At 39.5% G+C, this 12,004-nt stretch overlaps 1 protein-coding gene across 1 annotated transcript in view; it reads left to right on the top strand.

Annotated features, from left to right (window-relative positions):
• The first annotated feature begins 1,171 nt into the window (after window positions 1-1,171).
• ankrd44 (ankyrin repeat domain 44) overlaps window positions 1,172-12,004 on the top strand; it is a 36,939-nt gene continuing 26,106 nt past the window's right edge. The window contains exons 1-7 of the mRNA XM_032516519.1: window positions 1,172-1,285; window positions 3,313-3,381; window positions 4,196-4,396; window positions 4,854-4,941; window positions 5,596-5,738; window positions 6,023-6,235; window positions 6,917-6,995. Coding sequence (XP_032372410.1) covers window positions 1,208-1,285; window positions 3,313-3,381; window positions 4,196-4,396; window positions 4,854-4,941; window positions 5,596-5,738; window positions 6,023-6,235; window positions 6,917-6,995 — 871 coding nt within the window. The 5' untranslated portion in view covers window positions 1,172-1,207. The remainder of the gene's footprint in view (window positions 1,286-3,312; window positions 3,382-4,195; window positions 4,397-4,853; window positions 4,942-5,595; window positions 5,739-6,022; window positions 6,236-6,916; window positions 6,996-12,004) is intronic.

Raw genomic sequence — 12,004 nt, 5'->3', positions numbered from 1 at the left:
AATACAGCACATTTACATTTACATTTACATATAAACAGCATGCTATAAAAACTTTGCAGATGGTGCCCTTATTCAATTTGGCCGCTCCAGCTCTAATTTAATTCAATTCAATTTTATTTATAGTATCAATTCATAACAAGAGTTATCTGGAGACCCTTTACATGATAGAAGCAGGTCTAGACCACATTCCAGATTTACAAGGACCCAACAGTTTAGTAGTTTCCTCCAGAGCAGCAACAGGGCCACAGTGGAGAGGAAAAACTCCTTTTAGGCACGAAACCTCGGTCAGACCCAGACCCGGACCCAGACCCAGGCTCTTGGTAGGCGGTGTCTGAGGGCCGGTTGGGGGTAATGAAGAGTGGCAATAACAAAAAGAGAAAAAATTAGTAGTTTGTAGCAGTTCTTTGTAAGGTTATGGCATAGCAGGACGCTGTGCGGCATTACAAGGTACGCAGGACGGTAGCAGAGACGTGAGGACGTAGCAGGACGTGCAGGACGTAGCAGGGGAGAGACGTAGCAGGACGTAGCAGGCGTAGCCGGACGTAGCAGGACCGTAGCAGGAGCGTAGCAGGGCGTAGCAGGACGTAGCCGGACGTGCAGGGCGTAGCAGGACGTAGAGGACGTAGCAGACATGGCGACAGGCGTAGCAGGACGTGCAGGACGTAGCAGGGCGTAGCAGGACGTAGCAGACCTGGCGACCAGGGCGTAGCAGGACGTAGCGGGCGTAGCAGGACGTAGCAGGACGTAGCCGGGCCGTAGCAGGACGTGCAGGACGTAGCAGGACGTAGCAGGGCAGCAGCAGTGTAGCAGTTGAACATGGCATCACAGAACGTGTAGCGGGACCATGGCGACAGCTGCTACCCTGATTTCGGAGCCTCTCTGATCCAAGAGAACATGCTGGGGAAAAAAGAACATAAGGACTCCGGGGAATGACTCCCCAGAGCTAGGTTAGTAACAAGGTTAGTAACTAGGTTAGTAGCTAGGTTAATAACAAGCATTTCTGGGACATGGATGCACGTAAATGAAAAGATGGAAAGATAGAGGAGAGAGGAGCTCAGTGTATCAATTTCAATTTCAGCAATTTAGGAATAATTGTGAAATCTACTGGTGTTGCATTACATTAGGGATCAAAATGTCCTAATGTTCTCCACCCCGTACCTTTTTATTTGAAGCAACAAGTACCAACTGACAGTCTTCCTCCTCCAGGATGCAGAGAAGCGCACCCCGCTGCACGCGGCGGCCTTCCTGGGCGATGCCGAGATCACGGAGCTCCTCATCCTCTCTGGTAAAACACAGCGTCTTCCCTTCTTCTTCTTGTTTCTGTGTCTCTGTGCGTTTTAAACTTCCCTCGTTCTTTCAGCTGTTCTGGTTTCCAAAGGCCTTAGTTGCGTTCCAAATTACATACTTTTTACTTTTTGGGACATACAAACTAATTTGTATCTTACATACTAAACAACAAGGTTGTATGGGTATGGGAACACAGGGCTTGTTTTGAAAATAGCTTAAAATGTGCTACTTGTTAATGATATACGTATGACCTATTATATAAAGTATAGTGTATCTCCAAGAAAACTGTCATCTCTGTTGTTCGATTGCCTAAATTCAAGATCTTGATGATTTTGAGTAACGTTAATTTTGAAGGCTGGAGATTTACTTCAATCAAGAGCAATCAGTTGGAAGTGTTTAACAGTATTTTAGGGCTGCAAGTTATTTTCATAGTCGATTAATCTGTTGATATTTTCTTGTGGATCAATCGGTAAGTTGATTGGTCTATAAAATAATAATAATTTATACTGTTTATTGATAACAAGTGGAGAAATTTCAAAACCTTACGCATCTTTCGCCAAAGGCCAAAAACACATCTCTTCCGACTACACTCCGGATTAACATGAAGAAGAAGAAGAAGAAGAAGAGAGAGGAGGAAAAGAGAAAAAACAAGAATATTCTTGAAACTGCACTGCCACATGTCTGTGTAATGTTGCTCATTTAAAGCTAATGTACTTGCACTCACTGAAAGCACTTAATTGTAAGTTGCTTTGAATAAAAGCGTCAGCTAAATGACATGTAATGTGATGTCGGAGCGAGTGGGCTGCCCGGGATCACTGTTTCACCAAGATGACGTCCTTAGACGTCTTGTTTTGTCCACAACTCAAGGATATTCAGAATCTCATATTTTATTATCAAATACACACATTTCAGAAGCTGGAAGCTGTCTTAAAAAAATGACTTATATAATGACTCAAGCTGACGAATCGATTAACAATATTGTCGATATTATTAACAGTTGGCGATTAATTTAAAAGTTGACAACTAATCTCTTAATTGATTAATCTTTGCAGCTCTACAATATTTAGTGAGGTGAACAACGGGGAGAGACTTTGGCATAATCCTTATAACATTGTGAATGAAGAGAGTTAGAACAGCTTGGGAAAGTGGAAGTGATGAACACTAGAACAGTAATAAATACCAGAAATTAACAACAAATCTTCTACCAAAGCTTCATCGATGCGCTAGTCCGTCTCTCAATCCTTTCTGACTTCCCTAATTTGTGTGTGGCCCTTAACCTCAAGACCGTTGGCTCCTACGGAGGAAGTAAACCATGTAGTCTCACAATCATAGTCTTTAGAATGGAAAAGTAATTTTTTTTGTTAAAGAAAAGAAAAACACAAAACTCAAGTAGCATTAAATACAGTTATGGCTCTTGGATTTATAGGAGAAACAGCTGGTCGCTGTAGTTCTTAGCAACCATTACTCAAACAGTAGCAGGTGGTGTATATGTTGAGGACTATTTTCCGCCACAGATTAATACACACTTGGTGTGATAGTGAGTTTTCACAGAAGCAGGGCGGTGTATACAGGGTTGTCTTAAAATAAACTAAGTATGTGTTTGCAGAACATGCCGTCCAGTGCCAATTGTGTCTCGCTGATTTATTATTTACATATTTTCTGGACAACAATGCCGCTCTGTGGCACGAAATAAGCTTTGTCAGAATTTTAATACGCAGACAAAACTTAAAGAAAATGTCCTTTGATGAATGAATTTGCATCTTAAATGAAGTCTTTCAAATTTCAAAGTGTGTAAACCCTTGGAGCGCTGTTCTTGATATTCAAATTTAAACTAGTCACACAGGCCTTTTACTATGATAGCACATACCTTTTTCACTAATTCTTCATTTTTTTCCATTTTCCCTTAAAAAGTTCTTTCAATGTCTTAAATGTAAGTAGATGAAATTTGCGTTGTGAGTGTTTGGTTGGTGATGTTGGGTTACACCTCCTCCTTCTGCCCTTTTTTTTGTTTGTTTTTCGCTTGAGGGGCTCGGGTCAATGCCAAAGATAATATGTGGCTCACCCCTCCATCGTGTGTGGCATCTCGGACGCGAGGCACACACCACACACACCACACAACACACCACACACACAACACACACACCCCACACACACAATACTTCCAAAAACAATAACTCCAGCAGAACTGCTGGTATTTACTGGTGGGAACTGATATTTACCTCAAAACAGTCTGACACACACTCATCATTTTCCAGCCTCTGCCGGCACATTTCACACAATGTTCTCTGAACACATCGGGCAGCTTTACCTTAGTAAGCATCAAGAATCTGGGTCAAGGCCGTTAATCAAGTGCCATCACTCCCAGTGCCCAAACAGGTAATTCAACATGGCTGAAACAGCTGGAGCATGAACTTTGGTGGTGTGAGGTTTCACATACGTTCAGGGACAAGTTAGTCTGCGTTGTCGGAATATTTTAAAGAGTTGTCTGAAATCATTTTTCTTTCTTTATTTATTCATTCCCACAAGTGTAGCTTAGGGCCGCAACTAACAACTATTTAATCTGTTGATCATGTTCTTGATTGGCTGATTAGTAGTTTGGTCTATGAAATGTTAGAAAACTGTGAAAAAGGAGGCGGGTCAATCCTAAGAGGGATGGATGAGGATTCGTTCATGTTTTTTGAAAGAATAAATAAGTGTTAATCACAGAAAAAGAAAGATTTCGATCAGTGTTTCCCAAAGCCCAAGATGAAGTCCTTAACTGTCTGAAATATTTTCAGTTTACTGTCACAGAGGAGTAAAGAAACTAGAAAATATTCACATTTAACTGGAACAAGAGAAATGTTACCCTTCTTTTTTTTTTTAAAGCTAGAAAAAAGTAATTTGACAATTTATTTCCTTTCCTCCTCAGGAGGCCGTGCGAGTTTTGATCCGCCACTCGGCCGACGTGAACGCGCGGGACAAGAACTGGCAGACGCCGCTGCACGTGGCTGCAGCCAATAACGCGCTGCGATGCGCCGAGGTCATCATCCCGCTGCTGAGTAGCGTCAACGTGTCGGACCGCGGCGGACGCACCGCCCTGCATCACGCCGCCCTCAACGGCCACACCGAGGTGCTGCAGACGCAACCTGACTCCTTGTTTTGTCATTTAAATGTGATCATTTTCCGCAGCGCTGAATCCATTTGCCTGCTACAGCAGGTTGGTGTAGTTCACCAGTAAACAGGCGGTGATGTAGCGTGGTCAAAGGAAACAGGTGGGCGAGTGCAGCTGTGTCATTGTGGTTATTAAGTGGGTTGTTCATTTTGAAACGCTCCTCGTCTCGCAGGGAAACCATTCACAAATATGCTGAATCTAAAATTAACAATGAGAGGCGGCACATTTCTGAAGCCAAACTGAATGAAGGACTTCTTCTATTTCTGCCCAACACACACTCTCCAGAGGGTTTATGCAACAACTGAGCCAAGAGATGAATGCTGTTATATAAAGACCATCACCTACACACACATCCTCACACTGACACAAACACATATTATATCTTATTTTTCCCACTAACTTCTCCATCTGTCAGATGGTGAACCTCCTCCTCGCGAAAGGAGCCAACATCAACGCCTTTGATAAGAAAGACGGCCGGGCTCTGCACTGGGCAGCTTTCATGGGTAAGAGACAAAGACGGAGATTGTTAGAGATGTTTCTCACGTCATGCCTGTTATTTCCTGGAAATAGATCATTGTAAAAAAAAGAATCAGTGGCTTAGTCGTTGAGTCACCTAATAGCTGAAAAGCTATTAAATTAGAGCTTGATCAAGACACAACTTATCATTTTATGAAGCTATCACGACAGAACAAAACATTCATTTACATAAACACTACAGCAAACAGAGTTAGCCATACTGTAGGTTAACATCTGTGTTTTTTTTTTATTTAAACAAGCTCTTAAAACCCCCAAATATTTTTCAATGATTCCTAAAATAGTAATTGTGACAAAAACATGTCCATAGGCAGGATATTTTACAGTTAAACAATAAACTTGCTATCAAAGAAGACGGCAAATGACCAGAAAACATAACTGTCTTAAATAATCACACAAATTCAACAGCATAAATTACGTTTAAGTTAATTATTATTGTTGCACATACAAATTACAGAGAAGCGGTCGTTGGCAATTAAATTCTTAGATTTTGGGAATAAACAAGCAACCCGAAGACAGTATGGGTTAACGCTTTAGTGATGCTTCTGATCCATAAACACCGTCATCTAACAGCTGATTCCCTTTTTGCCCATGTTTTGCGTGCTCTGGTGCGCCCCCTGCAGGACACTTGGATGTGGTTTGTCTGCTGGTGAGTGAGGGGGCGGAAACCAGCTGTAAGGACAAACGGGGATACACCCCCCTCCACGCGGCGGCCTCCGGTGGGCAGATCGCCGTGGTCAAACACCTGCTGAACCTAGCTGTGGAGGTAGGTCAGGACACACGTCTGTCTCTCTAGACTTGTAAAGACCCTCAGTGAAATAATGCATTCCCAAGTAAAAACCTAATTCTTACTACACACACACACACACACACACACACACACACACACACACACACACACACACACACACACACACACACTCATTATGTTTTCCACTTGGAAGGAAGGAACACATACTCCAGATACCGACACTTGTTACGGACCTACGGTATTCACAACCGACGCATCCTTTTCTCAGGTAAATAAAACTTGTTTCCCTCTGACAACAGATAGATGAGTCCAATGCATTTGGGAACACGGCGCTCCACGTGGCGTGTTTTAACGGTCAGGACGCCGTTGTCAGTGAGCTGATCGATTACGGTGCCAACGTCAGCCAGGCTAACAACAAGGGCTTCACCCCGCTGCACTTTGCCGCCGCCTCCACACACGGAGCTCTCTGTCTGGAGTTCCTGGTCAACAACGGGGCGGACGTCAACGTACAGGTACACCGGTTAAACAACTGCCTAGAGCAACATTATCATTCATTTAGAGTTGTGTTTGTGTCGATTTGATGAATTTAAGTCCAGTATTCTCTCTTTATTAGCTCTGTTTTTGGTCTCCACCAACTACTGAGGGAATATGTGACTCTGTAGCTGCTAAATGCTCCACTAAGGAGTTGGTAAAGACCAAAAGAGAGCTAAGAGTGAATAATGGTCTTTGGAACATTGCTAGATTTGTAAATAGGCAACTGTTTGCTATTTTTATAGGATATACAGTCTGTTGTGCTGCCTCCAAGTTGCCCAAAAAAAAAATCAATACGGGTTAGGAGATAACATAATAACATCAACATGCTAACAAGCTAAATAGTAGCTAACTGTACGCATGTCAACATCATATTACCTTGTTTAATGGTTACACATTAGCGTGTTATCATGCTAAGAGTAAGCATGTTGACATGACAATGCTAGCTTGTTGTGTTGCTAAACATTAGCATTTTACAATGCATTGGCAATTAATTGTGTAAGGTAATATATTAAGAAATAAAACCATATTTGAGAGAATTAATATCCCCAACAAGGGTTATTACTGCTTGTATTTTGAAAAACTAATTATATTATATATAGTTATGTTTTGGCATAAAACCTGAAGCCTGTTGTTTTCATTTCTTTTTCAACTTTCTTTAGAGTCGTGACGGGAAGAGTCCGCTTCACATGACGGCAGTTCACGGACGCTTCACTCGCTCCCAGACCCTGATCCAGAACGGTGAGACCCCTAGATGCTTGTTTTCGTTTCACTCGCTCCCAGACCCTGATCCAGAACGGTGAGACCCCTAGATGCTTGTTTTCGTTTCACTCGCTCCCAGACCCTGATCCAGAACGGTGAGACCCTAGATGCTTGTTTTCGTTTCACTCGAACTCCACAGACCTGATCCGAACGGTGAGACCCCTAGTGTTTTTTCGTTTCTCGATCCCAGACCTGATCCAGAACGGTAGACCCCTAGATGCTTGTTTCGTTTCTACTCGCTCCAGAACCCTGATCCAGAACGGTGAGACCCTAGATGTTGTTTTCGTTTTCACTCGCTCCCCAGACCCTGATCCAGAACGGTGAGACACCTAGATGCTTGTTTTAGTTCACTCGCATCCCAGACCCTGATCCAGAACGGTGAGACCCCTAGATGCTGTTTTCGTTTCACTCGTCCAGACCCTGATCCAGAACGGTGGACCCCTAGATGCTTGTTTTCGGTTCACTCGCTCCCAGACCTGATCCAGAACGGTGAGACCCCTGATGCTTGTTTCGTTTCACTCGCTCCCCAGACCCTGATTCCAGAACGGTGAGGACCCCTAGATGCTTGTTTTCGTTTCACTCGCTCAGACCCTGATCCAGAACGGTGAGACCCCTAGATGTTGTTTGTTTCACTGCTCCCAGACCCTGATCCAGAAGTGTGAGACCCCTAGATGCTTGTTTGTTGTCACTCGCTCCCAGACCCTGATCCAGAACGGTTGAGAACCTAGATGCTTGTTTTCGTTTCCTCGCTCCCAGGACCTGATCCGAACGGTGAGACCCTGATGCTTGTTTTCGTTTCAATCGTCCCAGACCCTGATCCAGAAACAGGTGAGAACCCTAGATGCTGTTTTCGTTTCACTCGCTCACAGACCATGATCAGAACGGTGAGCCCCTAGATGCTTGTTTTCGTTTCACTCGTCTCCCAGACCCTGATCCAGACACGGTGAGACCCCTAGATGTTGTTTTCGTTTCCTCGCTCCCAGACCTGATCCAGACCGGTGAGACCCCTAGAGCTTGTTTCGTTTCACTCGCTCCCAGACCTGATCCAGAACGGTTGAGGCCCCTAGATGCTTGTTTTGTTTCACTCGTCCGACCCTGATCCAGAACGGTGAGACCCCTAGATGTTTGTTTCGTTTCACTCGCTCCCAGACCTGATCCAGAACGGTGAGCCCCTAGATGCTTGTTTCGTTTCACTCTGCTCACCAGACCCTGATCCAGAACGGTGAGACCCCTAGATGGCTTGTTTTTCGTTTTCACTCGCTCCAGACCCTGATCCAGAACGGTGAGACCCAGTGATTGTTTTCGTTTCACTCGCTCCCAGACCCTGATCCAGACGGTGAAGAACCCTAGATGCTTGTTTTCGTTTAACTCGCTCCCAGACCCTGATCCAGAACGGTGAGACCCTAGATGCTTGTTTCGTTTCACTACGCTCCCAGACCCTGATCCAGAACGGTGAGGCACCTAGATGCTTGTTTTGTTTCCACTCGCTCCAGACCTGATCCAAGAACGGTGGAGACCTAGATGCTGGTTTCGTTTCACTCGCTCCCAGACCGACACAAACGGTGAGACCATAGATGGTGTTTTCGTTTCACTCGCTCCAAGAACCTGATCAGAACGGTGAGACCTAGATGTTGTTGGTTTCACTCGCTCCCAGACCCTGATCCAGAACGGTGAGACCCCTAGATGCTTGTTTTCGTTTCACTCGCTCCCAGACCCTGATCCAGAACGGTGAGACCCCTAGATGCTTGTTTTCTTCTTTCACTCCAGCCAGACCTGATCCAGAACGGTGAGACCCCTAGATGCTTGTTTTCGTTTCACTGCTCCAGACCCTGACCAGAACGGTGAGACCCTAGATGCTGTTTTCGTCACTCGCTCCCAGACCCTGATCCAGAACGGTGAGACCCCTAGATGCTTGTTTTCGTTTCACTCGCTCCCAGACCCTGATCCAGAACGGTGAGACCCCTAGATGCTTGTTTTCGTTTCACTCGCTCCCAGACCCTGATCCAGAACGGTGAGACCCCTAGATGCTTGTTTTCGTTTCACTCGCTCCCAGACCCTGATCCAGAACGGTGAGACCCCTAGATGCTTGTTTTCGTTTCACTCGCTCCCAGACCCTGATCCAGAACGGTGAGACCCCTAGATGCTTGTTTTCGTTCACCGCTCCCGACCCGATCCAGAACGGTGAGACCCCTAGATGCTGGTTTTCGTTTCACTCGTTCCCAGACCCTGATCCAGAACGGTGAGACCCCTAGATGCTTGTTTTCGTTACGCCCTGGTGCTCATTCTCCGTCCCTTGATCCTGTTTGGAGTGTGTATATGTATGTAGACGACGAGACGCTTACTCCACGAGACGAGACACATCGCGAGATTGGGTTCACGAGAACGAGACGAGACGAGATTTTTAAAAAATTTAAAGAAATCCTCGATGAAATATATGAATGGAAAATAGTTTTTTTATTCAACTGAAAAATCACAAAATGCAAAACAATTTAGGTGCATTTTGAAATCAACTATTAAGGATGAATGTTATTTAACTTTTTTTTGTTTACTATTTTAATGAATTATATGCAGTAAAGGACGTGCAAACACTGCAACATGTTTAAACTCTTCTGCCCTGAACAGTTTCACACGAGGAATCTAACTCCGTTCCACAAACCGAACACACAAATAAACAGCATAGATCAAATAAATGTGTAAATAACAGAAAAAGAACTCTGTAAATGCAAACAGTACGTGTATCAATAACCAAAGGACTGCTCTCTCAACTAATATCATACAAATAATAATAATAAAATAATAATAATAATAATAATAATAATAATAATAATAATAATATATATAAATAATAATAATAATAATATAGTAATAATAATATATAATATAATAATAATAGTAATAACATAGTAATAAATAATAATAGTAATAATAATAGTAATAATAATAATAATATAAAATATATAGTAATCAAATAATAATAGAATAATAATATAAAATAATAGTAATAATAATAATAATATAATAGATAATATAATAGTAATATATATAATAATGTAATAATAATAATATAATAATAATAATAATAGTAATAATAATAATAATATAATAGTAATAAATATAGATAATAATATAGTAATAGTATATAATAATATAATAGTAATTAATAAATAGTAATATAATAATAATAATATAGTATAATAATAATTAATAATGTAATATATAATAGTAATAATAATAAAATAATAATAGTCTAATAATAATAATAATAATAATATAATAATAATAGTAATAATATAATGTAATTAATATATAGTAATAGTAATATAATATATATAATATAGTATAAAATAATTAGTACTAAGGAATAATAATAATAATAGTAATATAATTATAGTAATAATAATAAATAATAATAAACTATAATAAAATAATAATAATATAATAATAAATAATAATAATATAGAATAGTAATAGTAATAATAATAATAGTAATAATAATAATGTATAATATAATGTAATAATAGAATATATAATAATAGAATACTAATAATAGTAATAATAATAATAGTAAAATAATAATAGATAATAATAAATAATAGTAATAATAGTATATAATAATAATATAATAGTAATAATAAATATATATAATAAATATAGTAATAATAATATAATAAAATAATAATAGTAATAATAAAATAGTAATAATAATAATAATAATAAAAGAAAAAATGTAAATAATAATAATAAAATATAGTAATAATAATAATAATAATAATAATAATAAATATAATTAATAATTCACGCTCAATCACGCTGATGTCACATCGCCTCACGAGAAATCTCGTCCGTTTAATCTCGCGAGACTCGTAAAACGAGATCTGTCACACCCTTAGTGTGTATATATTAGTGGTGTTATTATGTGATATTAGTGTGTGTATATATTAGTGTGTTATATATGTAATTAGTGTGGTATATTATTGTATATAGTGTGTTATATATGTGTGTATATATAGTGTGTATATATTAGTGTGTGTAATTAGTGTGTGTTATATTAGTGTGTATAATATGTGTGTATATATCAGTGTGTATATATTAGTGTGGATATATTAGTGTTGTATATATTAGTGGTGTATATATAGTGTGTGTTATATCAGTGTGGTAATATTAGTGTGTAATATTAGTGTGTATATTAGTTGTGTATATATAGTGTGGTATATATTAGTGTGATATATTAGTGTGTATATTTAGTGTGTTGTATATATAGGTGTGTGTAGTATTAGTGTGTATATATTAGTGTGTATATATAGTGTGGTGTGTGTGTATATATATGTGTGTGTATATTTAGGTGTGATATATCAGTGTGTGATATATTAGTGTGTATATATTAGTGTGGTATATATTAGTGTGTGTATATATTAGTGTGTGTATATATTAGTGTGTATGTATATATAGTGTGTGTATATATTAGTGTGTGTATATATTGTGTGTGTAGATATTAGTGTGTGTATATATTAGTGTGTGATATATAGTATGTATATATTAGTGTGTGTATATATTAGTGTTGGTGTATAATATTAGTGTGTATATATTAGGTGGGTATATATTAGGTGTGTATATATTAGTGTGTGGTATATATTAGGTGTATTATATCAGTGTGTATATATTAGTGTGTGTGTATATATAGTGTGTGTATATATATTAGTGTGTGTAGATATATAGTGGTGTGTTATATATTAGTGTGTTATAGTAGTGTGTATATATAGTGGTGGTAATAGTAGTGTGTGATATATTAGTGTGTGTATATATCAGTGTGTATATATTAGTGTGTGTGTATATATTAGTGTGTGTGTGTATATATCAGTGTGTATATATTAGTGTGTATATATAAGTGTGTATATATTAGTGTGTATATTTCGGTTTTGGTTGATACGTGTGTGTAAGCACAGTGTGAGTAACGATGCTCCAAAGACAAATTCCTTGTATGTGTCCTC

The sequence above is a fragment of the Etheostoma spectabile genome, chromosome 5, assembly GCF_008692095.1.
Source record: "Etheostoma spectabile isolate EspeVRDwgs_2016 chromosome 5, UIUC_Espe_1.0, whole genome shotgun sequence".
NCBI classification, from domain to species: domain Eukaryota; kingdom Metazoa; phylum Chordata; class Actinopteri; order Perciformes; family Percidae; genus Etheostoma; species Etheostoma spectabile.
This window is presented reverse-complemented; position numbering and strand designations above follow the sequence as displayed.